The 27,385-nt window shown below is 41.7% G+C and overlaps 2 protein-coding genes across 2 annotated transcripts; one reads left to right on the top strand and one right to left on the bottom strand.

Moving 5' to 3' along the window:
- Nucleotides 1-22,057, top strand: tet2 (tet methylcytosine dioxygenase 2). The gene is made up of 10 exons (XM_052084462.1): nt 1-589; nt 11,823-14,599; nt 14,671-14,761; nt 14,854-14,947; nt 15,054-15,262; nt 16,202-16,352; nt 16,468-16,557; nt 17,652-17,789; nt 17,970-18,324; nt 18,438-22,057. The coding sequence occupies exons 2-10, from the start codon at nt 11,866-11,868 to the stop codon at nt 19,793-19,795; spliced, it is 5,220 nt and encodes a 1,739-aa protein (XP_051940422.1). The 5' UTR covers nt 1-589; nt 11,823-11,865; the 3' UTR covers nt 19,796-22,057.
- Nucleotides 21,066-27,066, bottom strand: ppa2 (inorganic pyrophosphatase 2). Its single transcript, XM_052084504.1, has 12 exons — nt 26,833-27,066; nt 26,200-26,264; nt 26,065-26,109; nt 25,927-25,980; nt 25,221-25,340; nt 24,920-25,006; nt 24,673-24,799; nt 23,509-23,636; nt 23,352-23,437; nt 23,193-23,262; nt 23,055-23,094; nt 21,066-22,968 (listed from the first exon to the last, which is right to left on the bottom strand). The coding sequence occupies exons 1-12, from the start codon at nt 27,023-27,025 to the stop codon at nt 22,946-22,948; spliced, it is 1,038 nt and encodes a 345-aa protein (XP_051940464.1). The 5' UTR covers nt 27,026-27,066; the 3' UTR covers nt 21,066-22,945.
- Nucleotides 27,067-27,385: the final 319 nt, after the last annotated feature.

The following is a 27,385-nucleotide window of genomic DNA, read 5'->3' as shown; positions in this document are numbered from 1 at the left end:
GAGACAACTTCTTTCCCCGCCACAGTTAAGACAGTTGAGACCAGTGCAATATTTAACAAAATGTGGGGGGGGGTGGAGTCCTGTCCTGAATCCACTCCATTGCTTGAGGGCAGCCATCATAGTGTTCACTATTGTGTGCGGCTGAGGGAAGAAGAAAAAGAGAGGAGGGCGCACAAGGGAGAGGGGTAGGGTGGCGGCGGGGGGGGGAAAGAAAACCTGTCCCTTTGTGTGGGAAAGACTCAGTAGGAAAGTGATTTTGTGACTATTTGAGTTTGCCGGCAAAACAAGGATCTTCCCACCCCCCATGACCCGTGCGCGCATTTTTATTTATTATTTATATTTTTTGGCAACTCAACGAAAACCAGAATTGCCTACGAGTTGGATTCTCCGGCCGGCAAACAGCGACACCCCGGCTACTCCTGATGATGAGAGCAGACGTCAGACCGGTCTGCATGAATATTGATGTGGAGGAGAGTCTGTTTCATAGAAGAACAGAAGGAGGCAAGATGGCTGCCCTTTAGGATTTGTTACAGGGGGAGATCCAGACGGTTCGTTGGAATTTATACAAAGTGGAGGGACGGGAACCAAGGTGAGGATTTGCTGAGAGGGTTAATACTCCGCTTATGTTTTTCGAGCGTTTTTTTTTTCTCTCTCCTCAACATTGGATGCAATTTTGGAGCTTTTGAGAGGAAAGCTAGGTAAAGCTAACGTGCCCCCCCCCTCTCTCTCTAAGCAAAAAGCAAGAGCAAGAATAATACAGAGAGGATTTTAGATAAAGCTACTCCAACATGGCTGACATTTTTCTTTCTTGTTCTGCCCGCTGAAACCGAGAGACGCCTTTCTCGTTTCCTTTCTGCGTTGACTTCTTTTCTACGCGTCAAGGAACATTTCGATTCTCATGCTCCTTACTCGTAGTTGTTTTTTTTCTCCTTCCCATAAGAATGAAACCGCTTTCTGTCGCGTCTCCCCCCCCCCCCGCCCTCGGCGTTCCATTTAATTTTTAAATGTGTGGTTCAGAGCGAACGCACCTTATTTCGGCGGTTTACGTTTTGAGAGCCCGGAGAACAATTTTGAATTGATTCCCAAGTAACCGCCACTCTAGTCTGACGTTAAATCGAATTTGCTGCCACTATCTGTCGCTGTCTTTTGCACATCGGTGCATTTGTGAGGACCGTGTTGTGTGCAGACTCTCTGCGTGAGAGAGCAAAAGTCCAAGCCGGACATGTCTTGCGGTAGTTATTTGCGCCGCCGTGCAATTGGACTGCCTTGCGTGCTCTCCGTGAATCGGCTTTCATTGCTTTTGCTGGTGAATCACAAACAGGCACAAAGGCAAATACCTTTGGGAGGCATGAGAAAAGGATCATTTTGGTGGGGGTGCGGAGGGGGGGGGGGTCGGTCAGCGGAAGCCGGGAAGGTCGGAAAGATTTGACTTGAAGAAAGTCGAACCTAATTTGAATTTCTGTCGACATGGATCCGCTGCATGATTTATTGTAGCTTGTGTTTCGAAAATTTTCTCAACAACTCCAAAAAGCGTAGTTTTGAATTCAAGCAAGGAATAACTATTTACACTTAAAAAAATATATTTAGGTTAATAGCACAAGAGGGCTGAGCGAGGATATAAAAGAAGAAAAAAAGAGGGCTAACATCAACTGATAGCATGATTCAAAGTGATAAGAGCGTGTCAACGGTTTGCAGAACAAGCACAATTAGCCTCTGAAAGTCACAATAACATGTCAATTTGCATGCGTTAGGCCTTAACAGCAAATAGCTAATTAGTTGGGAGGGTTTTTTTGTGTTTTTCTTTTCCTGCTGAAGTGCTATTGAATGATTACCATCTGGCTAATTAGAATCTAACAGATCTCCCTCAGGTTTGTGTATTAGACTTGTGTATTGCAACGACCACAGCGGAACTGCTGTCACAATGACCCTCGGGGTAAAAGGCTAACGCAAACTTGCTTCGAGGTAGAGAATTTTATTTGGGCCATTTTTGGTCGTTGAACAAACCGATTTGGTTGTCCGTTAATGCTGGAAACAAGACAAGGCGACGCTCACCGCGATAATGAAGGATTTAAGTGAAGATGGAGTCACAAATTTTCACAGAAATTGGACAAGCAAAACACTCCGTGGTCTTCGAGTTCGGGTTTTTCCACATCACACGTCCTGTTTATGTTATAACTGGTTAATTACAAATGAAATACAAATCAATGAGTCAGAAAACTTTGGAATTGTGTGCAGGGTGCACCCCTCTTGAAGTGGTGGTAGTGGCCATTTAAAAAAAAAACGCATTCCCGAGTAGAAAACGTTTTTTTTGCTGCATCTTTAGTGTTCACATCACATCTTCATGACTATCTGCATTGCTGCTGCTACCTCACCAACCCGAAGAGGCACGGGGAGCTTTCATAGGCCCATGGGGGTTTCATGGGGGAAGGGCCGAGTAGATCAATCACATTCACATTGCTACTCTCCTCTATCCACATCAACAGATAAAGCCGTGCGCTTGCTCCTCCGCCGAGGCTCTAAAGTCCCCTTTATGTCACTTCTCGGGCCACCCAAAACAAAACAAACAAAAAAAAGACAATTTCACCTTCAAGAAAGAATGTCCAGTTGCCATAGCGCGCCGCAACAATGCTGGCCTCTTACAATGCCCAAGTCCCTCACCTTTGACCCTACTCTGTCCAGCCCACGCATCATATTTCCACCCAGAGGTAGTTGCACAAATAACACAGGAAAACAAGCACCGTGCGGTTTGAGCGCTGGTGGCAGTTTCGCTGCTTTCCTGACCATGTCAGAGTGTGGTGTATTGATTTCTTTCGGATTGAGTTCTTTTTATCCCCCCCACCCCCATTTGAGTGCTATTGGAGGGTTGGTTTGCTATGTGGGGAAGCGGAGCAAGAGCAGTACAGAATGTAATCGGCTCAGGAATTGCATTGCCGTTTCTTGACATTTGTATATTTCAGGACAAATACACATGAGGAAAAGTATTTTGGAGTATTTTACAAACGATGCAGGGAGCTCGATGTCAAAGCGATAATAAAAAAAAAAAGTAGTGAACGTGGGGACTATCTTCAATAAGGCAAAGGTACAAAGTCTTGATAATTCTAACGCGGATGACAGAGAGAAATAAAGCCCACTTCAGATGACGAAGCGCACTGTGTGAGGCTCTGTTTTGAGTGACCAGTCCAGGGCGAGCGATCCAGACCTCGATGTCCGTATTTAACCCCCGAGGGTTGAGACGGCGAGGGCAATGACGAAAAAACTTCCTCCACATGAGCGCACGCACATGGCCGCTGTGTTTACAAACACTATCGTAGCGTTCGGTAACGTGCCAGGCACGAGGTTACGTAAGGATCCCAAATTGAACACCATCTTTACTTGACTGGATTCAGACTGGCGACGAATCGCTAACACAATTTGCTTGAATGTTTTTTTTTTTTAAATTATGAGTTCTACTATCTGATAGTTGAGTTGAAAGTATAGATCCACTACTTGCGTAAGGAAGATTGACATGCAAATGCTACGAATAAGGACTTAGTCCAAACATATTTTAGATATGAGGCTTTGGTAACAAAAAATTATAATAATAATAAATTATCACTGGAACCTCACGGAACGTTTAAAAATAACAACGGAAACAACCTTTTTGTACGCACATAATTCTTTTCGCAACATGAATGAGCAAATGTTGACATCCCAAAATAGATTGCCTGTTGCACTCCAATATATCTCACGAGAACCAATTTCAAACGCTGCCCATCGTGATCGAAACAACTGCATGTGTAAGCTGGTTGCCCCTTTCCAAAATGTCAAACATAGAGGACTCCACAGCTAGAAGCTATCATTGAAAAGGTTAGTAGCCCACCCAGCCCCACCTCCCATGCACCCCCCCCTCCCCTGTTGTCCACACATGAAGCAAAAAAGACAGACAGCTGGTTCTAAACGGCATTCAAAACCTTTTGAATGACATCACCGACGACTTCTGTCAACGTCAAGGGGATTTGAGCCCAATATAAGGTTTCCAAAGTGGAACCAATCCAACAAGTGGTGTCTTTCCAATCGGAGTACCTGAAGGGAAAACTCAACCAACCCAACCAGTTCACATGTACATCCACAAAACCCTTAAGAGTGAAAAAAAAAATAAAATAAAATAAAATAAATAAATATATATATATTTATTTTATTATATATATATATATATATATATATATATATATATATATTTATTTTATTATATATATATATATATATATATATATATATATATATATATATATATATATATATATATATATATATATATATATATATATATATTATATTTACAAATTCAAGGCATAAAAAAAAAAACAACCAAATGTAGCTTGCGGGTTTTTTTTTTTAATGAACTAGCATAGCGTAACTGTCCCCTTTCAGGGACAGCGGTTACGACAGTGGACAGCCTATCACGTTATCAGGTTACAGGTTATTAGTGGTGCGTGAAAGTTTTAAAGCATCGGGTCTACTCAGAAATAGGTCTGCTACGCTATGTGTCACGTTAATATGACCTTTTTAAAAAAGATTTCATTTCCTGTGTTGACTGTTCAAGACCTATTTCCTGTTTGTAGTGACGCCCGCATAAAAGTGGTCATGCATAACAGAAGGCAACGTACAAAATGCCCATTGAGTGTATCACACATCTTCAGTTGAAGACAAAAGCGAACAATAAAAACGAACACTGCACGAGGCAATTGTTCATCATGTGACTTCCCATTTGAATTCAGTGTTGTATTGTTAAAAAAAAGCATCTTTTCTCTCAATGGCAACAGAAAATGTTAATTTTCAGATTTGAATCATCGTGAGTGCAATTGAAGGCGCAGAGTAGCAGCGTTGACGCTAGCGCATGAAAGAAAGACGTGCAACATCAGAGCGGAGCAGCCTATCCCGTCGGCGGCGACGCTGGGGTAATGTTCAGACCAGATGGTCTTTGGAGCGCTCGTCGGCTGGTAACCATGGCGACCGCGCGGCCTGAAATAAATTAACTTTTCTCCGCGCGCACTTCATCAAGTTAGTCAGATATATTGACTGCCGCAACAGACAAAGGGGGGTCGTGAGCAAGAAGACAAGCAGTTGGAAGGAGACGCGCAGCTTTGTCAGGAGGCTTTGGGGGTGTGGGGTGGTGGGGGCATCGCGAGAGGGGTCGGACGCTTGCAGAATCCGTCCCGTCTCCGTGCCCCATGATGCTTTAAGACCGAGCAAAAAGGAGTTTGATTTATATGTCTGCGTGCTTTGCGCAGAGGGTTTCGGAAACTTTGTGGGGGGGGGGTGCCGGGGGTGTCTGACATCAAGAAAGGTCTCGTCTACTTTCAGATCAGTGATTAGCCAGTTGATAGAGTTTGATCTAGGCTAAGGGTCAACTGCTGTTTACTATCAGATGTGACCTCCTGTGGAAAACAGGAATGCGACCCAAAAAAACCCCAAAACGCACGCGCACAGTTTTTGCCAAGCCAATTGTGGATCGAGGGGTTGTCACATTGTAGTCTCGTCATCAGTTATTTAACAGTGCCGGATTTATTGAGATCTCTTCTTACAGTTTGCTCACCCGAAGAAAAAATAAAATCATAATCAAGGCACATTTTCGCTCACTTCAAAAGCTGTCTCCAAAAAAGACAGAAAATACATTTTCTTCAACAGTAAATGAATTGTAATTCCTAAAAATATCAAGGCCGCGTTTGTTAGCAGTTCAGCCAGTTCAGCCGGTTCAAGCGGTTAAGCCTCACCCTTTTACATGCAGCGCAACCACTCAGCTCACTTCTTTTTACCAAAGTTTCAACAACTCTATGACTTTTGAACACATCACGGTTCTTCATCGGAAAACATTGACAGTAATGCCCTTTGTCGTTGACAAAGTCATCTGGAAACAGTCCGACATGACCACCCCCCACCCCCCAAAAAGTCGGGCGTTTTTATGTTCGTGGAATGAACGCATGTATGAATGGTACTGTTTAGATGTGGCTTGTGGATCGAGTCTTCGGTCTGCAAGGGATTCTTTTCCCATCCTAAAGAATTCACGGGTGCCCCATCTGATGACTGCGCTCTTTTGTACGTTTGCATGACCTGACTTTAGACAAAAGCAAACACTGTGGAAAAACTTTCCCCGAGTGGAGGTACCTAATACTCAAGTGCCATCGAGAAAATCATTTCAACGTCTCTGTGTTACACAATTATAATATATGAAGTAATACGTAGTTGTGATTGAATCACTATTAGAAGGCAGCTAGTGTCTTACAAATGGAACACATAACTAGTGAGGTAAAAGAAACAAGATGGGGAAGAAAAAAAAACACATGAATGCAATTACAGCAATGGCTGCAGGACGACAAAGATAGCAAAAGGGGAATCTCCCCGCCAAGTCGACTACATCTGTTCTGCATTAAACATAAAGAACAGTGATGCTGGTATGGAGGAGGAGGAGGAGGAGAAGGAAGTTCTTGAGGGAACACAATTACAATTAGAAGAGTATTTCCAACGCAATGTGATTGGGCTCATCGATTAACTTTAGTTGCTAGTTTGAACAAGATAATGAGCATTGGGTAATTGGCTTGAATATGATGTGGAATATGTATTTATATTGCCCTACATATTTGGAAGGAAAAATATATTACCAGTCATGAAATATCAGAACAATCATTGCTTGTCATCAGAAAAAAAAATACATATATATTATATATATATATATATATATATATATATATATATATATATATACACTTTTTGGGGGGGGGGGGACACACAAATTGGATACCGGATGGATAATAATAAAATTAGAACCACATAAGATTTTTTAAATTATTTTTTTTTACATAGGCCACGTGATCTGGCCTGCCACATCATTTTATGTGGCCCGCGAAAGCAGTTCAATCATGTCAACTTCCATGATCCTTTCTAAAATGTCTACCAACATTTTAGAAACATTTTAAATTCTCATATGCAATAAATAGATATATTCTAAGAATTTTCTTCTTACCAACCCCCTCATTATTCATGATGACTTATTTGAACTTATTCATATGGTTTCAGTCATGACGGCATTCCAAGTGAAACGGTCACGAAAATGCGGCCCACGCCAAATATTTGTTTGACATAACCCATCATGTGAGACGAAAAAAATCTATCAGTCATCCGGTTTTTCAGGCTAATATCTAATCCGCATACTCTTACATCACACTTGATTTGGTCACTATATCAAGAAAGTATTCTACTGTACCAGCCTGGAAAGGTAGACCAGTTTTTTTAGAGCAGTGTCATGTTTGTTCATGACCCCCACCCCCCAAAAAAACAGAAAAAAAAGAAGTGGCATGAAAAACTAATATGCATCTTCAGACTTCAGACCTGACAGCTTACTTCCAAACAACTCCCACCAAAGGTTATTCCCTACTTATCAGATCAACGTTATTTGCAAAGCAAGAGAGTGGCTACGTTCCACCATGCACCAGTGTAAAATTGCCCCTATAGAAGAGGCCTGCTCAATTTTAAAAGCAAGGGGGGAGGAAAAAGAAAAGTCACAGTCACCAAGCTAAAAATTCTCAGCATTCCAACACAACCTCTGGCTGTTTCACAACCAAAAATAGAGCAATGCTTAAAAAAAATGCAAACCTTCACCAAATGTAACTTTGTCTTTGGCACTACAACAATCATATTTCACTCAATTCATTTTACAGTACTCGACGTTAAATGTATCCCCCCCCCCCCCCCCCCGGGTATTTTGAAGGATTTAAAGAGATGACAGAAGACACAGGAGCCTTTTGTTTCTTCGCATCTGTGGAGGGGTATCAGATGTTCATACCAGTAGTTATGAGTGACCATGTGAGGTACATTTGCAAGCGTTGCAACAGTGTGCCATGTGACGTGAATCACAAGTGTCAAGGGGGTGGGAACAACTAAACGTGGCGAGATGGAGAGCATGAAGGAACATCTGTCTTTACATGCGTGACTAGCAGTTGACCGGCAGGAGGGGCATATCGGGCCAACTGGCACTTGTGCTTTTGTGATTAAAAACCCCACGTCCAAACAACGGGTTCTTTTCCACAGTCTGCGGCGGTGATTCTTCAAGTGTGGGATTAGTTACTATAGTGTGCTACACAGCTCCCTCCAGTGGCATGCAAAAGAATCACTGAATACAGTTCAGTTGTAGTTAACTTTTTCTTTTTAGTGCGCTTACGTGTAATCTTGGCACGTGTTTGGTTTAAAGTTTAACTTTTGTGTAGCAATTTTCAAACTGAATGATACAATGGCATAATTTTAAAACATTTTTTCAACAATACTACAACTTTATCATTGTAATATTTCGACAATATTCGTGAAAAAAAATGACAACGTTCAGGTGTTTTTAATATTATGACTTTATCGTGATGGAATTTTGAGGTTTTTAGAATGCGAAATTTCATTTCGTTCCTGTAAAGATTTTGACCCTTTGGATAGAATTTTACGTTTTTTTTTTCATCTTGAGTTTTCTTTCTCTTGGCGTCATTAAAAAATATATTATTGATGTGTGATATTCCATATTTCAATTTTATTCCTGTAAACCTGGGGGTTGTTTGCCCAATGATAAGCCAACTTAATTCTCCTACAATTTTGTTTACTTTTTTTTCTCTCGTAATATTATAACTGTATTCAAGTATAATATGAAATGTTACTTTCTTGTTAGAATGACCTCTTTTTCAACTACAGGGGAAAAAAACCTTGCTCGTTTTTGAGGAACCTGTCGAGTATGATGACGGAACTGATGTATTGCCAATCATCACGTGGTTCATTAAAACATGTAAATGTCTATCTATCTATATACATGCACACACGCACAGATATATGCGCACAAAAGAGACCATCTGGTGCAACTGAGGGGGCGTGAGTAGAGATAAAAGTTTGCATAGTCAGCTGGAATGCCAAGTTGTGCAAATGTTGTCATAGGTTGTGTGGTTTGCACAGTCTATCTCTATATTTAGGGGGTGGATTTGAAAACACTCCGGGATACAAATAATCTGACCTAATTACACTCGGCGTGTAGCGAAGGAGAGTTCACTCTCTAACCCCAGAACCTGACAGAGGACAGAGTGCTTGTCTCTAATCAGCCGACACAATGCAGAACCTCCTGAAAGGAAGTATAGCAAATTCCCTTGGAGATATTTACAGACCATACTTTAGAGGGAAAAAAAACCAGCAAGAAGGCTTGGCAAGCATTTAACTTATTGCACTACTCTACATCGCCAAGCATTTGCTTTAACAGGACCGCTCTTTAGCCTTGCTGCCAAAGTCTCAACCTGAATGACAAGAACGAGCTTCTCCTAGCAGCTGTTGTGAGGGTGAATGTCACATACTAACTACTTACTAATGTCCCGCCAAATAGATGGCATCAACTATGGACACATAATTATGGACTTGACCGGAGGCAATAAATAAATAACTAAATAAATAAATACATAAATAAAAACAGCATGACTCCGATCCAAAACATTGCAGCTGGGAATGAAACTATTAAAAAGTTCGACAAAACGCACAGCTGATGGGCCGCCAAAACTTGGCATTATCTTCAGGATATATTCCTTAGCGTCGCTAGTCCGAAGCAACGTCGACGAAGCCGTTGTGCAAGGTATGTCATCAAAAAGAAGGGAATATAAAAAAAACTGTTGAACCATTTTCACAAGTAGGACCCAGGTGGAATTGAAAATACATGAAAATACAAGCAACTTTTTGTGCAGCCTCTCCGCGTAAACATGAGCAGTTTCGCCGCCACAAACTGGCTGTGCAGCAAGCTATCGTGTCAGCTTTGGACCAAGCACATTTGATCGTAAGGATGATTTTAAGGCCGTACGAAGGATCATAATGTAAAAATGACATTTAGATTTGAAGCATAGTCATTATCCCAAAGGGGGCTACTTTTAGTAGTTCGCGCTAACAGTATTTTATGTTGTTCTCCATTTAGTGTACTGTTGAATAAAAATGTTTGAAATTACTGTGGCCTGTCGGCGGGGTCTTTTTTATTTTGTTTTAAAAATATTACCTCCAATGTCAATAAAATGTTGACTTACTCCATCGTTATTTTTGTATTTTCCTTATAAAAAGTCGATTTTTAGACAGCAATTAAAAGACGTGCTCAAACTGCACACGCTAAATGATGGTCTTAAAACAAGAGGGAGCTGGATGAATGACAAATATTCGTGCGGGGCAACCTGACGTACAATTACGACAAATAGCTTCAATACAAGCCAAGTTGAGTCATAGGAAAAATACAATTTTGTGTACGTGTTCTTTGAGGAAACAGAGAGTTGCTAGAGTGAAAACACATCAAAACACTTAAAAATACAGTATATACATATATATTGAAAGGAAAAAACATTTTTAAAAACGCTCACCAAACCAATAGTAAATACAGTATAGTAAGCTTTTTCATTCATATATTTCTACTGCAAAATAATCTCCAACTCTCAAATCATGAGGCTGTACCCAACACTAAATGTCTCTGAGTACATGACAGGATATTGCGTGCGCCTTGCCATTGCATTGCGTTCGGATGCATGTGTGCCAACAGGCCTACATTCAGCTGGGATTTCTGGCTTTGTCCGAGGTTCACAAAGATTATTTTTTGTTGTTGTCAGAGAGGGTGTATCCAACTGTGACAAGCTGCTTTGGCTCCGCTTGGTTCTTTGTAAACCCCGGAGAGTCCCAAAGGAATGGAGCCGCACTCTCTCGCAGCCCCAGTGTTAACCTCTTGACTTAGTTGCTGATTGACACAGCGCCAGACAAAATAAAGAGGAGAGTCAAATCGGATTGGGAAGGGGTAGTCATTCAGTTTCCTAATGGTGAAGTTTAAGAAATGTCTATATTAAAAAAATAAAATAAAATAAAAAATTGTCAGGGGAAATTGTAACAAAAATAATGGCTGTTTTAGTTTTTTAAACAATGACATTATACAGAAATTAGGACTTCGGCTGTGGCGCAGTTGATTAAACAGGATGATCAGCATACAAGAGCGTGTTTGTAACACGACTCGAACTGATTCCAGTCCAAGCTCCTTTTCATTTTAGCAGCCGTGGCCAAGCGGGAACCCTTCGCTCCAGAGCGTGCTACTCTATGGTAGGAGCGCGGTTGTTCGGTGGGTGGGATTAGGGAGGTTTGATGGATTGACCCAGAAATTTATTGGGGGGGCTGGGGGGGGTGTAAGGCACCAATCATAATTTTCCACAATAAAAGGGGTTAGAGGTTTGAAAAATTTGGAGGGTGTGCTGGTGATGTCAAAATGAGGTTGGGTCCAGTGGAGTTTTTTTTTTGTATTCCTGATCTATGAAATGCTCAGAAAGTGATCTTGGATCTCTATTGCGAATATTAACCTGTACAGCCGAGCAACATCCAATGTCAATGACGTAGAGCAGACAAATGCCAAGATTTTCTCTTGTTCGGATACATTAATAACCATCACACGTGTAAAAGATAGCGTGCTGCAGAAAAAGGCCTCAAAAACAAACTTCTCTTGCCTACCATCTGGGGGACATGATCATCTTCGATGAGCTTGACTTTCCTTAAATAATTAATTTTGACACTGTGTCAGATAAGCAACTCAAATAATAGAAAGACGGATAATTCATGAAACTGAAAAGCCTTTTAAGTAACAACTTACTTAAACTTACTTAGTTGTCTTACTGTCTATTATGCATATTAAATCGCTCCATGTACAGCACTTTGTATGTGGCGATGGCTGTTTGAAAGTGCTCTATAAATACTGTTGACTTGACTTGACTTAACAAAGGAAAAAATAAAACCACCGTTGCTAAACGTTTGACAACATTGTTTTGTAGGACGCAGAGAGGGCAGCCTGTGAATGGACTCTGAGCAGGCCAGATGGAAACTGACCAGACCAAACATGAGACGGAAGAAAGTTTGACATTCAAGAAACTTGCCACGTCCCGTCACATCTCGAACAAACTCCAGAATGGAGGAACCTTTTCAGATGGAGATCCTCTTCAAATTACAAGTGACAGAAACTGGAACAATTACAAGGCTAGCGCTGAGGCCGGCTCTATGAAAAGGCAAAATGAAACCTGCAATGACCCTGGATCACTTCAGGGGCTATTGGATCAGGGGTCCTTTACAATGAATGGAGAGTTGATGAATGGGGATTTCAAGCATGTACTCGCCGAACAGTCGTTCCTGGCCAGCCAGCCAAAGAAATTTAAAGTGGATTCAGAGATTTCTGAATTGACAAAAAATATAGAATTTGAATGCAATGCTCAGGCGGAGATAAAATTAGGAAAGAGTCATTGTACAATTCCTAATGGAGATCATTTTGCTCTGCATAGAAACAAACAACTTTCAATCAATGGCGCTGTACTCGGCACCTCGACTATAGAAAGTACACCAGGTGATCTTTTAGAGAGAACTTTGTCTCAATATTATCCTGAGCAAGTATCCATTGCCCCACAGAGGTCTGGGACACAAGATGCTCTGAATGGTTCTCTAACTACGAAATTGCCGGGCGAGGATTGTATGCCTTCCACTTTGACTTCAGATTTCCCCGGTTCCGCTCAGATACTCAAATTGCAACAACGACAGCCTGAGACTTCAGGTATCACTGAGGGAGTCAACAATTTTGACTCTGTCGACTATATCGTGAATGGATACTCCAACAATCATGACACAGATTACCAGCAGAAAAAACAACAGCACCAACAGCAGCCGCCATCTTGCGCTGGCCGCGAAAGATCTCTTGATCAGCTCCAATCATCAAATATCGCTAACGCCTTGCAACAACCTAAAAATGGCCCACGGTGCTATCCCAATTCTCAACCAACGTATGAGAATGCCAATCAGGATTTTGATCGCGACAATTTTAAGGAGCTCAATACTGTACAGACGACGAATGCTGTGTTGCTGAAATATGGATCGTCGCCCAACTCTGGTATACAGAGCATTGTGCAACGCGGGAGACCCGGGTCTGGTCATGCTCAGCAGTTTGAGATTCAGCCCAATAATTTCCAACAGAATGTTGGAAACATACACGGGGCTGACGGCATGGGAACTAAGGGACCTGATTCCCAGCAGAGAATTCAGGCAGCTGGATTAGAAAACAGTCTGGATACAACCACACAGCAGAAGGACAACTCGTGTTCAAGTCTCCATCAGGGGAACTGGATGGAACCGAACCCTTCAAAGCAACAGACGAGGGGTATGTCATCCCATGCGGGGGAGGAGAAGAGGGGCTTCTCCGCCACGGCTGTGTCAGACCCATCGAGACGTAGCCTCCAGGTTCATGGTCAGATTTTAGAGGCAAGGTCTGGACAAAGGTTTGAGTCACACGGAATGTTTAAGGAAAACATTCGGGGGTCTAACAGCGTACAGGAACAACAAATTAGTCTCTTAACCCAACCGCACTGCGCTTCAGCCCCGAGCAGCAATGACTCGGAGTGGCAGCAATGCAATTTGAACGCAAATTCAATGCAGAAGCCTCCAAACCAGACAAAGCACGATCAACAGGTTGGGGGATATTATCACGCCCCCATGCAGTCAAAGCACTTACATGACAACCCTGAACTACAGGACACATTGTCGCCTGAATTTTTCACCACGCAGCAACCGCAGCACTGTAATCTTCCGCGTCCACTGTCCCACCCGCCGCAATTTGAAGAACAACAACTCAAGTCTCCCATTTTCAGGCCACACAGTCAGCCTCAGCCAAGTCAAGTTCAACTTAACCAGCAACACAAAAACAGCTCTGCACACCCCGGCAGCCACTGCCACTACAAAAACACAGCAGGTCTTCAAGGACAATGTCAAAGATCATTTTCTCCCAACTCAGGCAGCGGTGACTCCAGGCACTTTCAACCGCAGCGACCCAATAACTGCCACCCACCTAACATTAAGGACCTCCCTCATAATTCGACACAGTCACAATCTTATTTGCCACAAGGTGCAATAAACCAACAGATATCGATGCAGTCGTACCCCAAGACCGAACACCAGTTGAAGGCGTGTTCTCAGGTCCAAAGGGGATCTCACCCGGGATCGCCAATTACAGACTTCCAGAAGCATGAAGCTCTACGTATGCATCTCTTACAAAGGCAGGAGAGACTGGGTCCTCCCCATTCTGCGCAAAACACCAGGGATAGCAAAATCGACCTCGCAAATATAAAAATTGAAAACGGACCCAGATTCAATTTGCCCAGCTCACAGCAGCAACTGGATGGATTGCAAATCAAGCAGGAGCCTCAACAGTCTGTGTGTGAGAATACTCGGCAGAACAACATCCTGGCCTCCATGGAGCAAAGTCTAAAACAGTACCAACTGTCCCCTGTGTTTGAGAAGAAATCATTTGTTATGAATTCAAATAGAGTCAAAGTGGAATCCTCTGGGCCTGTCACAATCCTGTCAACCAAAACCGACATGTGTAAAATGGAAGCATCCGGAGCGCCTATGTGCATGACGGCTTTAAAAAGAACACCTGACTCCACGCCCAAGAAAGAGCAACTCCTACAGAGATTCATGGATTCGCCAATGAAGCTATTGGACACCCCGATAAAAAGTCTACTCGACACACCTATCAAAACACAATATGACATAGCATCCTGCCACTGCGTTGGTGAGTTATCCGTACTTAGGTTACATTACTTATAAAGTGGGGTATGAGTACTGAAACATCCCTTTGTTTAGAACAAATCAGTGAGAAGGATGAGGGCCCATACTACACTCATCTGGGATCAGCGCCTACTGTTGCTGGTGTACGGGAGGAGATGGAGAGAAGGTAAACACCAGTTTTACAGCGGCATGTGCTGTTATAATCACAAAGTACTGTTCAATTGGAAGCACTGCAATATCTTTTTTTTAAATTCCAAGGTCTGGTTTAAATGGTCAAGCCATCAGGATAGAGAAAGTGGTATATACAGGCAAGGAAGGAAAAAGCACACAGGGGTGCCCGATTGCAAAATGGGTAGGCACTATTCTTGCTGTCTTAATCGCCATGCAATTCTTCAGAGGAGAAGGGAGCCCTTCAAATATGTGCAATAAACAAATGGGTGTTATTCCTCATGATTCAGGTGATCCGTCGAGCCAGTGTAGAAGAAAAGCTACTGGTGCTGGTTCGAGAACGCACTGGACACAAATGTGAGACAGCCTGTATAATCGTGGCAATCCTGGTCTGGGAAGGCATCCAACCCAGCCTAGCTGACAAACTCTACCTCGAGCTAAGTGAAACTCTGACAAAGCATGGAGCCCTCACCCAAAGACGATGTGCTCTCAATGAAGAGTAAGTGACAACAAAGCGCAAACAAAAACTGCATACAGTGGTACCTCTACTTACGAAATGAATTGGTTCTGGAAGAAATTTCATCATTAGAAATTTTCATAAATAGAGACGTGTTTTCCATGTAACTGCCCTATTCCGTTCCAAGCACCCCAAGATTCAGACATAGATGTTTTTAAAAGCATAGAAATGCATCAAAATATGTAACAATTACATGTTAGAATTAGATTATAGCACAATAAATGAGAGAGTGCATAATGTAAAAAATAAAGAATAAAAATGATGGTCATTTAACTTAACTGTGTCCTCATCGATTTTTGCCCCAATTTGTTCATGTTCTCTCTCAGAAGTGTTTTTTGCCTGGCGTTTTGTAGAGAACTGATCCAAGAATATTTTGTTGTCTTTTAGCAATCCTTCGAAAATGTTCAAGGCAAACGGCATAGTGAGCAAGTGCCCGGCTGGTGAACACTTTTTCTGGGTGATTCACATTTACGTCAAACTATTGGAACACCTCATGGCCCGATGGGCAAATGACGGGGATGCTGCTTCGACACATATCTATCGGTCGATCTCCTTCTTAGCCAATGGGATGCCAGGAAGATGCTCAGTAATAGCCAATGGCAGAGCAGCTAAAAGTGTGTTGCGTTCAGGAAACTCGGAGTTACCACTAGCAGCCCTTATTGTATTTTTAACTTTCGAATCTTGACTTTTATTTCGTAACAAGAGGCAATATTTTCCTGTTGAGGATTTTCGTTACTTGACAATTTCGTATGAAGAGACATTCGTAAGTAGAGATACTGCTGTAGCGGTCATTTTTACATTACATCGTGTGCTTGTATTTAGAACAACGGTAAGAAGCAGGTGACATCTCACCAGTTTCTGATTTTGCTTACACTCAATTAATGGATATGAGACCCTCAAACTCTCATTATTCATTTTCAGGAGGACCTGTGCATGTCAGGGATTAAATCCAGATGCATGTGGAGCATCATTCTCCTTCGGATGCTCATGGAGCATGTATTACAATGGCTGCAAATTTGCCAGAAGTAAAATTCCAAGAAAGTTTAAACTACAAGGAGATGATGTCAGAGAGGTATTTTATCACTGATATGTGTACTTTTCACAGACGTTACAGTATTACATATTAAATGTAGAGGTCTATTTAATTCATTTTTGTCCATTTAACAATGATAACATTTGTTTTGTAGGAAGAGAGACTGGAGCAAAACTTTCAAGGTCTGGCCACCTTACTGGGCCCCTTGTATAAAAATATGGCACCGGAAGCTTATGGAAACCAGGTGAGGAAATTCAGCAGTTTATAGCCGTTTCAAATGTATCGACATGTACGGACATTGGCAGACTTTCAAAGACTAATTAGTTTCTGTGTGATCGAGCAGTGTCAAGAAAAATCCCCACACATTTTTTTTAAATCTGCTTCCACCTTTACATCATGATTCATTTCGTTTTGAAGCCGATGTGTGCAGGGATTTCCAATTTAATAATATGAATTTCTTCGCTGCAACTAATGCCAATCGTAAAGGGATGTATGAACGCCATTTGATAGAAAGTTAATATTTTGTCGATTATTTGATAATGGCATTATTTTGCATGTAAATTTGACATCTTTTGATAGCTTTCTTCAAGCTTTGGAAAATATGTTAACTTATAATAGCTGGGGGGCCTAACAACCTCCGGCGGTGGCAGTTGTCGTGTGTGCCCGATCAATCACAATCGGGGCTTGAAACCTGCCGCCCCTCAGCAGTTTTGGTTGGTTTATCTCCCTCCTCTTTTTCCAGAATGCCGATTATCTGAATATGATTATGATGAGAGCGCCCTTCGAGATCATTGACCTTTGGCTTAAGTAGACTATTCACTCTTGTCAAGGTAACCGGGGCTTGCTCAAGGCTGCTCCTGGCTTTCATGGTCCACAACCTTTTACTCAATTACGACCACTTTTATAAGTCATTATTGTGGGGACGTTTAGACTGCTTCAAGTATCAAATCAAGCTTGTTGAGGATCTCGTCCAAATCTTTTTCCACATCAGCGGTAGATTGTCCATTCGGCCGTGCTATCGCTGATGCAAAGTGAGCACTCATACGAGACAAACACTGAGTCGCCCAAGTTGATTCTTCTCAAGTTTTTTTTTCTGAGATGACTTTGCAGAATACATTTGGTTGGATTGATACCAGTTCCTCGACTAAAGTTGAAGCTTATTATCATCAAGAGACAGCCAACTTAATAAATTACTACATGGCACAGAGGAGTGTCTGCTCTCTGGCGCCCCAGTGTGGTTCACTCCGGTTGGACTAACTCCACATTTGCGATAGAATTAAAGACAAAATAATTTCTAAAGAAACAATCTGAGTGAAATTTCTGTGTTCCCGGAAACAGGTGGAACATGAACACAGAGCACCTGATTGTCGCCTGGGTTTTAAAGAAGGGCGTCCCTTCTCTGGGGTTACTGCTTGTCTAGACTTCTGTGCTCATGCTCATAGAGACCTCCACAACATGCAAGGGGGCAGCACTGTGGTAAGTTAAACATGTCTGTTTAACTTAACTTGTTTAATGTACCAACATTTGGTCGGTATTTGGCGCAGGAAAAGAAAACATGAAAATATCTTAAAACCTTTCCAACAAAGGTGTGAAAACAATCTCTGTTTTTGGATTGGATACCCTGAATAAAGTCATGAACTCGTTCTTCTTTTGCAGGTATGTACGTTAACAAGGGAAGACAACAGAGAGATTGGAAAGATACCAGAGGATGAGCAGCTTCACGTCCTACCACTGTATAAAGTTGCCAACACGGATGAATATGGCAGCGAGGAGGGTCAGCAGGAAAAAATCAAATCGGGTGCCATTCAAGCCCTCAGTGCCTTCCGCCGCCAGGTGCGCATGCTTGCCGAGCCCGCAAAGTCATGTCGCCAGAAGAAGCTGGATGCCAAGAAAGCAGCGGCGATCAAGAACACCGTGATAGACAACTCTCATGATAAGGCAGAGAAAGTGACCCCGTCAAAGTCAAAAACCGGGACCTGTGAAAATATCGCTCTGGGCACACTTGTGCAAGGTAAAACTCATTTCCCTTAGGTCATTAAAAAAATATATTGGCAAACCTAGTTACACAAAATTGACTTGAGTCCATTGTATTTTGATCCATTCATTCTTGGGGATTTATTCCAGGTGCTATGGGAGCCTCTCAACATCCAGATCAAGCGAGCGAACCCTTCGGAGGCCATTCTCTGCAACCGCAGCATCAACAGCACGAAAACATCCTTACCTCTTATCCCGGTGCACCAAATGCCGCCAAATATCCCAGGTTCCCTGGCCACCCAGGATCTTTTCCAAGCACTTCAAAGCCAGGCGGCATATTTCATCATCAAGCCTCGACACCAGCAAACCCGTATCCTTCCCCAGTCCATGCGCCCAACTCATTCATGGATGGATCTAAACATGCATACCCTGTTTATCAGTGTAATGGAGGCATGCCTCTTGATAACTACCATCCATACTATGCTTCCAACCAAAAGCAACTGGACATGTATCAACAACAACGGCAAGTGTTGTACGCGGAGCAGCAGTACGCAGCCCATCAGCGTTACGAGCTCAATTACCCGCAAAATTATGCCGATCATGGTTTACAAGTCAATGGCTACAATGCATACAGCATGAGGCCAGTCCACCCAATGAGAGCTTTCAGTCCCTGTAGTCCTAACGGAGTGGCCGACCCCCATTTAATGGACGCCCTTTCAAGAACGCCCACTGCCCACAGAGTTCGAGAGTATCCAGCTGCCGGGAGTCATGGCAATCAGTTTGGAAGAGCCCCGAATCCATACTTTGGGAGTCCTCAAATGTTCCCTCCGAGCCAACAACCATTCCATATGCAAATTAAGCAAGAAATGGGTATTGCTAGCCCAAAGATGCTTGGCGGTCAGTTCAGCGGTGAGTGTTTAAACCCAGAGACACAGATAGGATTGGGTCTGCTCAACGGTAATCCCATGCTGACGGGTATTAAGCAGGAGCCTGGAGCCCTACAGCGACCCCCGACCCCTCCAAAGCCAGAAATTTGGTCAGACAATGAGCACAACTTCTTGGACCCCGAAATCGGTGGAGTGGCAGTGGCACCCAGCCACGGCTCGGTCCTTATTGAATGCGCTAAACGGGAGCTCCACGCCACAACACCTCTTAAAAATCCGGATCGCCATCACCCAACACGTATATCCTTGGTCTTCTACCAGCACAAAAATTTGAATGAGGCTAAGCACGGTCTGGCCATGTGGGAAGCAAAGATGGCAGAAAAGGCTCGAGAAAAGGAGGAAGATGCTGACAGGAATGGTGGTGAGGGGACGCCAGGCAAGGGCAACAAGAAGGGGACGAAACGTGAGCATCCGGAGCCATCAGAATCTCTTGGGGAGCCTCCTTATAAGCGTTTTATAAAGGCACTCATTGAGGGGTCCTCATCGTGCACAACCAACACCTATGTCAGTACATCTCCATATGCCTTCACTAAGGTCACAGGACCTTATAGTCACTTTGCTTAAAATATCCTCAAGAAAAAAAATATAATAATAATGAAGGTGCTTTATTTATGCTATGACCAACTGCAGCACTGGCCTGATACAAACACTCCCAATCCAACGTGTTCAGGTGTTTTACACTTTTAACAACTGAGGTTTTTTTGTTGACCCTGCTATGGATGTATTTATTTTTGTTTTGCAACTTTTGCGAGATTCACACTGTTAAAACATCTGGTGCTCTCAATTGTACACACAGACCTTTTTGTTTGGTTGGTTTTTTTGTTTTGTTTTGTTTTTTTTTTTACTGGAAACAAAACGTCATCTTTGGTGGCTTTATTTTACATTTTGAAATACTTCAACATGGCATAGAATGCCGAATTAGAAAATTCAAGGTGCTAATTATGTCGTCTTTGAAATGTCAATAATTGATACTGCAGACGAAATAATGATATAATGGGAAAGATTGGATTTCATTCACATCATAGAGTTGATGTTTCAGTGTATCTTGAGCACTTCTTGATTCTAAAACAAAAAAGGAAAATATGTTGATAAACAATGAATCCAAAAGTAAGCTCTACACGTTCCCAAAGTAAAACCACACAATATGATTTTTTTTAACCCCCACACCCCCCCAAAAAAAGAACACTATTGCGCTGGTGCTTCTTACACAACTTCGATTCTATACATTGAGCCATTCAAATGGTGCTACTTTATCATGTTAAAGAGGAGGGGAAAAAAAGCTTTTTATTATCCAAGGTTTTCCAGTTTAACTGTCAGCAAAAATGTTCCTTTGGGAGAGTTCACTGAACCAGCCTGAATGGTGAAAAATTAAATGTAATTTTATGTCTGTGGTGCTTAATTGATGTGCTTTTTATACACTGAGGAGCATGGGACAGGGTCAGCTTGGGTGTCACTTTCAAAGGGCAGCTGGCTTGCTGTGGCTTCGTTCTTGGATTATTGTAATCTAACTGTAAAATAAACAGGTGAGATGTGTACAGTAACTTAAATTCCCTTTTTGGAATTACCGGTATAAGTTGTGTGTCTGTTATAAAGAATGCGCGAAGCCGAATTCGTTGTTTCTCTTTGTGTTCGAATGAATCTTTGTTTCCTAGGGTGCTATTGAACCTGTTAAAAAAAATTATACAATGTGAGACTCTTTAGGCAGTGAGAAGAAGGCTGTTAAATAATGTACAGTACCAACCAGTCATATACCTCAAAACCAGTTTGGCAATAGGAAAAAAAAATCTATATATATTTCTTTGGGGGGGGGTTTTGTTTGTTTGGGGTTTTTGGGGGGTTACAGTTAAACTGCATGCCACCTAAAAGGTGGAAAAAGTTCATTTTTTACTGTCTTACCTACCTGCTAGAACATTTGAATTACTAATGTTACTGTAAAATCAGGGACATTTAAAAAAGAAACTGTACATTATTGCCTGCATTTGTTTTTGTCTTTTTCCTCATTCAGGGACGTGCCATTGAATTTTGTGTCCCGGTTCAACTTTTCTAAAATACGTCACACGGATTTTTCGAGGAAAAAAAGGTTCCTGGATGTTTTTTTATTTTATTTTATTTTTTAAGTTTTAGCTAGTAGGATGGTGATTATTTTTTTCCTCAAATGAACACAACGTATATGCACTGATGTGACGAAAGGGAAAGTATGATATCTAATAAATTACGGGCAATTCATTTGCTTTTGCTACAGGGCAGCGAGTATCATCTTTTTGCCTGTGTATAGTTCAATTTATTTATAACCACTAAGCAATTGTATGATTTTCCTCTTTATTTTTTAATTCATGTGATATATAATGGAATGACTGTAACGTTATAGTAACAATTTTAACCCAATCTTATAACAAATTCGTTTTCTGAAAGCACTTCGAAAAGATTTTCAGGAAAAAAACAATTATGTATATGTAATAAAGTACAACGTGTTTTATTTAAAACAGGGTGTAAATGAGTGTGTCACATTGTACAGTGAGAATCCAAAATTACATTTTCAACTCTTGAACTCGACAAAGGTTCTCAACATGGCAAACTGACCCAACAAATGATCAAAACTCAAAAGAAAACATTTTCCAGGAAAGTCTGTCAAGAATACACTCTTGTCAACACAATGTTTACTGTTAGCCCGACAAACATTGGAATTTATATTTTGGATGTTGTAAAATTCACAGCGATGTATGTGTTCATTGTACAGAGCCCAGCGACAGTAGCAGGTTGTGGTGAGAAGATTAAAGAGATTTCGCAAGTGGGGAAAAAAAAGAGAAAAAATGAATAAAAGAAAAAGCAGCGCCATACTTGAAGCTATGAGTCAGAATTACTTGAATGACTTTATGGGTATAACAAGAGTACTGCATGTACTTGGCTCAAACAACGAGTACTTCATACTTTTTTGTTTTTGCAGGCGGACACTAAAAGTCACTTCTTTCCTGTTTGATTTCTTAAGGCTTCCCTTGTTCTCCAGAAGCTTGGTATGCTCCAAAATTTGGATTAAGTATAGGTATTCAGCTGTAAGTATTGTAATGTACTGATGCAGTTTATTTCAAAGCTGTTATTATATCATTGCTGATATTGCCAAGGTGTGGGTGGTTTTTTCCCCCTTTCCCTCCAATAAATTTATATTTATTTAAAGATATTTGACTTGTATAAAATGATCAGTTTTACCATTATAAATACACACCTAGTTTCAAATGTTTGTGTGTATGCTCCTCCTTTAATGGCCGACAAGGCAAACATGTCTTCACATCAATCGATGGATTAAGTCACACATGTGATCCGTTTTCTGCCTTTGATGTGTCAAGAAAGCATCAAAAACAAGAATTTACAGTGATGTATGTGACAATTTACCGCAAGGGAAAACAGACCGATGATTAAAAATGGGATGATGACAATAAAAAGAAATGTCATGGCAGTCGAAACATATTTCATCTCTGGATTGGACACAGAGCATGAGTCCACATGGATAACAAAAACAACAATGTGCTAGTTTATGATGTACAAAAATGTACACTGTTATGCTAAGCTGTAATCGACAGCAAACCCCCGGCCATTTTATTTCGAGAGATGACAATAGATCCTTACCAGACATGACCATTCACCGCTCACAACAAGTTGAGTGCCGTTGATAGCAATGATTGTTTGCATCCAAGATGTCTTTTCGGGTATCCCAGTCACTCAGACAAAGTGCCACTTGTCCACTGTGCAAGTCGAAAAAGTAGAGAGAGGCATTACATGTGTGCGCAGGAGTACTTAACAACTTCAAACTAAATCACGAGCTACTTACCCTCTGACGAAATACGGTGTCCGCAACCAAGAGTGGGGGCCTGCGTCAATGAAAGTTACAAATAATCATTGATGTACCGTTGCTATGCCGCTCTTCTGGTAGCGATCATTACTATGCAACGCGCATGGGAAGTCTCACCGACTGAATCACATCTGTTGCCTCTTTTGCGTTGCATTTGAAGGGACTGTCAGAACAGGACACATTTTTGCTGGAAAACAAAACAGGCACAAATTCCATTTAAAAATACACAATATAATAAAAAGATGGCTCGGCAAAGTCAACCCTTTGACATCTTACCATTCAATCCCACCACTGTTTGTCTGTTTTTGCACTAGTGCCCTCCAGTGCTCATGTGTGGATTTGATGATCTCCACGGCAAAGTCCTTCGGACAAGAACACACAGCCTCAACATACCGGGTTTTCGTAGGCGCTTCTTTTAAATCCGTTACCATACCTTATCTTGAAACTGAGCGTTGAATCCAAACTGGTTCTCAGGTTTCCCATCCGGAACCTTATACTTCCTGAACCAGTCCACGGTGGCCTCTAAATGACCGGGCCGGCTCTTGCGGATGTCATCTATGTCTTTTATTTAAAAAAATAAAGTACAAAAATTGAATTGCTGCAGAAGATGAATTTGGGGAGGGGGGGGGAGTCTTGTATACAGAATATGTCACATTGACAGACAGGCAATGACAGCAGTTTATTGGCATGTCAGTGAGCATGATTCCTGAGTGAAATTCAGCTGTGGCTGTTTTGATCAGTGAATAAACGAGAAACCTCACATTAGTGTCAAATTGCTGTTGCACCCCGAGAGAACCTCGCAAAGCAACTATTAAAGGAGACCCACAGCCAACTGTTGACTGTACGCAACCATTGTATTGAAAATGAAAACAGCTCCAAGTTGGTTTGATGATACTGTCAGCGCTGGTTGACCATAATTCAGGTCATCCAACGTAAAGTGAACAAAATAAGGTTGCTACAAATACGCTCAACATGTGTTGAGTGGAGTTGAGAGAAGCTCTTTTGAAATTTAACAGATGGAAAAATAACAAATTGTCACTTGATGTCAACAAGTCAAGTCAACAGTATTTATAGAGCACTTTCAAGGTTGACGCATTGGTAATTGGATAAAATGGATCCCTCCTGGCCAATATTTTTCCAACAAAAAGCCCCATTTTGACTACCGTGGATCAGTTGCACGCATGGATAAAATTGTTGGAGCTCGTCTTTTCAGCCCGTATCACCCTGAGCAGAGAATGCTTTGCATTTGTTTGTGCATGTAGCGAAAGATATATATTTTTTCCATCGTGTTCCTTAGAACGTCGCAAAGATGTTTGCCAGACATTCGCAAACAGTTTCAATGGCCGTAAACTGTTTTTCTCATCGCCATCAGATTTTCAGAGCCAGCAGACGGGTACCGGCCAGCTAAGCGGAACGTGGTTTCAGCGGTCATCAAGGCAAAAACTCGGGCATGGGAGTTCGCCGACACCATGGAATTTACGTATTTATGTATTTTTGGAGGGACACAGTAAGACGTACACTACAACTGCTCAAACAAGCTTGCCTTGGATCTGTTCAGCGACTTAATTAAGTTATATGACCAGTAGAAAACACCCACCGTTAAGGCTTTTGGCATCGGGGTCCTCTGCATTGATAGCAATGACCTTCCAGTCCATTTCTCCCTCATCAATCATTGCCAGGATTCCCAGCACCTTCACTTGAATCACCTGACCAGGAGAGCACACCTACAGGACAAGACAACAAACTGCCAAATGAGCAAAGCAATTCAACGACAAAAGCAGAGTAATTAGCAGAACCCCCTCCCCCAAACACAAAAAAAATCTTCGAATATAAAGTGTTCCTACCTGCATGCCGATGTCGCAAATATCAATTGGATCATTATCACCACAGCATTTTGTTTCTGAGTCCATGTGGTTCGGGTTCTCCCACGTCTTCCCCAATAAACGATAACAAACTGAGCATTTATTTCAAACAAACTAACTTAAAAGCAAGCATGAGCTCAAAAGACCCGGAATTAACGATGAGTGAAATACGTATCAATGAATACAGATGCCGCAAATTCCACATCACGCTATATTCGTAAAATGTTTATGTCTCATCGGTAGCACTTGTTGATGAAAATCAAGGGAACAATCACTGCCTTACCTGCGGGATGGCGCCGTAGTTCCAAATATAACCTTTATATGGAAATATGTTGGCAACGTATCGGAGCTTGCCTTTCTTTACATCTTGCTTAATAGGGTTCAGTGGTTCCTTTGTCGCAATCTGGAAGTTGTTGAAATGGTGACTGGCAGCGTATTTGTGCGCTTGCGGGTGTCGTGAACAGGTATTCTCCGTTATCAGCGCAAGTATTTAGGTACTGTATGTCCACAGTGTAAACAAAACTGTCTCAATTTTGTTAACATTAAAAAAATACACATAATAATAATAATTATTATTATAATAATTACGTACGTTACTTCAAAATTCAACAGTTGTTAGTAATTTCATGAATACAAGCATACATTTTTTATATATTTATATATTATATGGAATGTCGCTTACCTGCTTACTAGCGTGAGGTGAGCATCACGCGTATATTTTCCATCAATGTTCAAGAAATGCTAATATGCGAACATTTCAAAATGCAATAAACACGGCATTTTGTACTCTCAGCTGACGACATGAAAAGTTAGTGTAACAACAACAAAATACAATTCATATTTATCCATTCAAGTGGTAAGAAATGTTTCATTTTTAGGAATGCATATTTCTAGGCTAGTTCATGGACGCTATCAATTTTTTCCAAACTGCTTAACTTTGCAACAAAATGGTGTTTTCAGAAAACCATGCAACGGTGACATCCGCTTACCTCCATCTTAGCGTTTGACCAGCGGGGCACCTCCACGACCATGTTAAAGAGCACCTGAACATACAGGCCTTATTTACAGTCCATGCAGCGTATGCTCAGCTGTATTTCATACTCTGATAAGAACTTATCCAAACGTACTTCACTCTCGTTCCTCTTGGCCTTTTTGGCTGGCAAACCATTGTACTGAAGCAAGAAAAAAAATACACAAGGTACACATTATGCAAGTACAAAGTGGCCATGGATTACTACATACGAGAGAATTATGAGGGTTACCTGTTCTGGATCAGCTATGAGTGGGATATCATGGAAAGGAGAAATGTAGTTGCCATCCGAATTTTCTGGAGGAGACAATAGCCCAAACGACACAATCAAACAATGCGACAAAATGGCATCTTTTAAACATGTTCATTCAAACAAATGCATATGGCTTGGTGACAAAATTAATTAAAAACCAATATCATTATTTTAACAGAAGAGGGTAGTAGAGTAGCAAGAGGATGCAGGCCTGAAATCTAACTCGCTCCACTTCAACGTGACTTAAATATTGCTGGCACACAAGTGTCACCAGTGGCATGTATACTGGCAACATTTTAGATGGCGTTATTTTTAAAAGAACAGTAATTGTTTTTGTTGTTGGTTTTTTTGCGTCAAACACACTTGAACATGTTTATTCTGAGTGACTGCTACAACTCAACAGAAAAATCACAGACCACATGGTTAAAAACTCCTCCATACTTCGTCGTATAACACGCAACAGGCCAACGTTTCTGGGGGTTGTTACTCCAGGTAACGTCAAACATTAAAACTTTATTCGGAATGTTCCATTACTCGGTGGCGTCATTAAATTAACACTTGTGGGGGGGGGGGGTTGTGTTTATGTTCCGACAATGGCGGTTCTGCACTTACTAAAATAAATCCGGTAATCTGTGCTGTTTGGGCTTCCTCTCTCCTCGGTTTGATAGTGCATCGTTTTTCTCAACGTGGACAAATGCGGCAAATAAGCTGCACGAGAGAGGAGTCTGTGTCCAAAATCGGGAAACGACCCCAAGAGTAGCCGGAAGACGATGCCCGGGGACCGGAGTAAAAGCGGCGGTCTCATGACTGACGCGTTCACCACCACTTCCTGCTTCCTGTCTTTCCGCCACAATGGCCACAACACTTCCGGCAGAGGCCCTAAAAAATAAAAATATCCATGTTGGGAATACGCGACAGATGGCGCGTTTTTCAATTTTCATTGGCATTTAATGTAGTTCGTGTTAATATATGTATAGTATTTCAAACGATCGAACACCTTGCTGAATAGGAAAGAATTGAATCACCAAGTCAGCGTTTGCGAAAACGCTTTTGGTTACACCTTTCGATTGGGACTAAAAACCTGAAGATAATCTAATACTTCCCTTGTACTGCCGCAGAACATTGTAATACAGTATAATGAGACTCCCTGGAGCGAAATAACAAT

The sequence above is a fragment of the Hippocampus zosterae genome, chromosome 13 (assembly GCF_025434085.1).
Source record: "Hippocampus zosterae strain Florida chromosome 13, ASM2543408v3, whole genome shotgun sequence".
NCBI classification, from domain to species: domain Eukaryota; kingdom Metazoa; phylum Chordata; class Actinopteri; order Syngnathiformes; family Syngnathidae; genus Hippocampus; species Hippocampus zosterae.
This window is presented reverse-complemented; position numbering and strand designations above follow the sequence as displayed.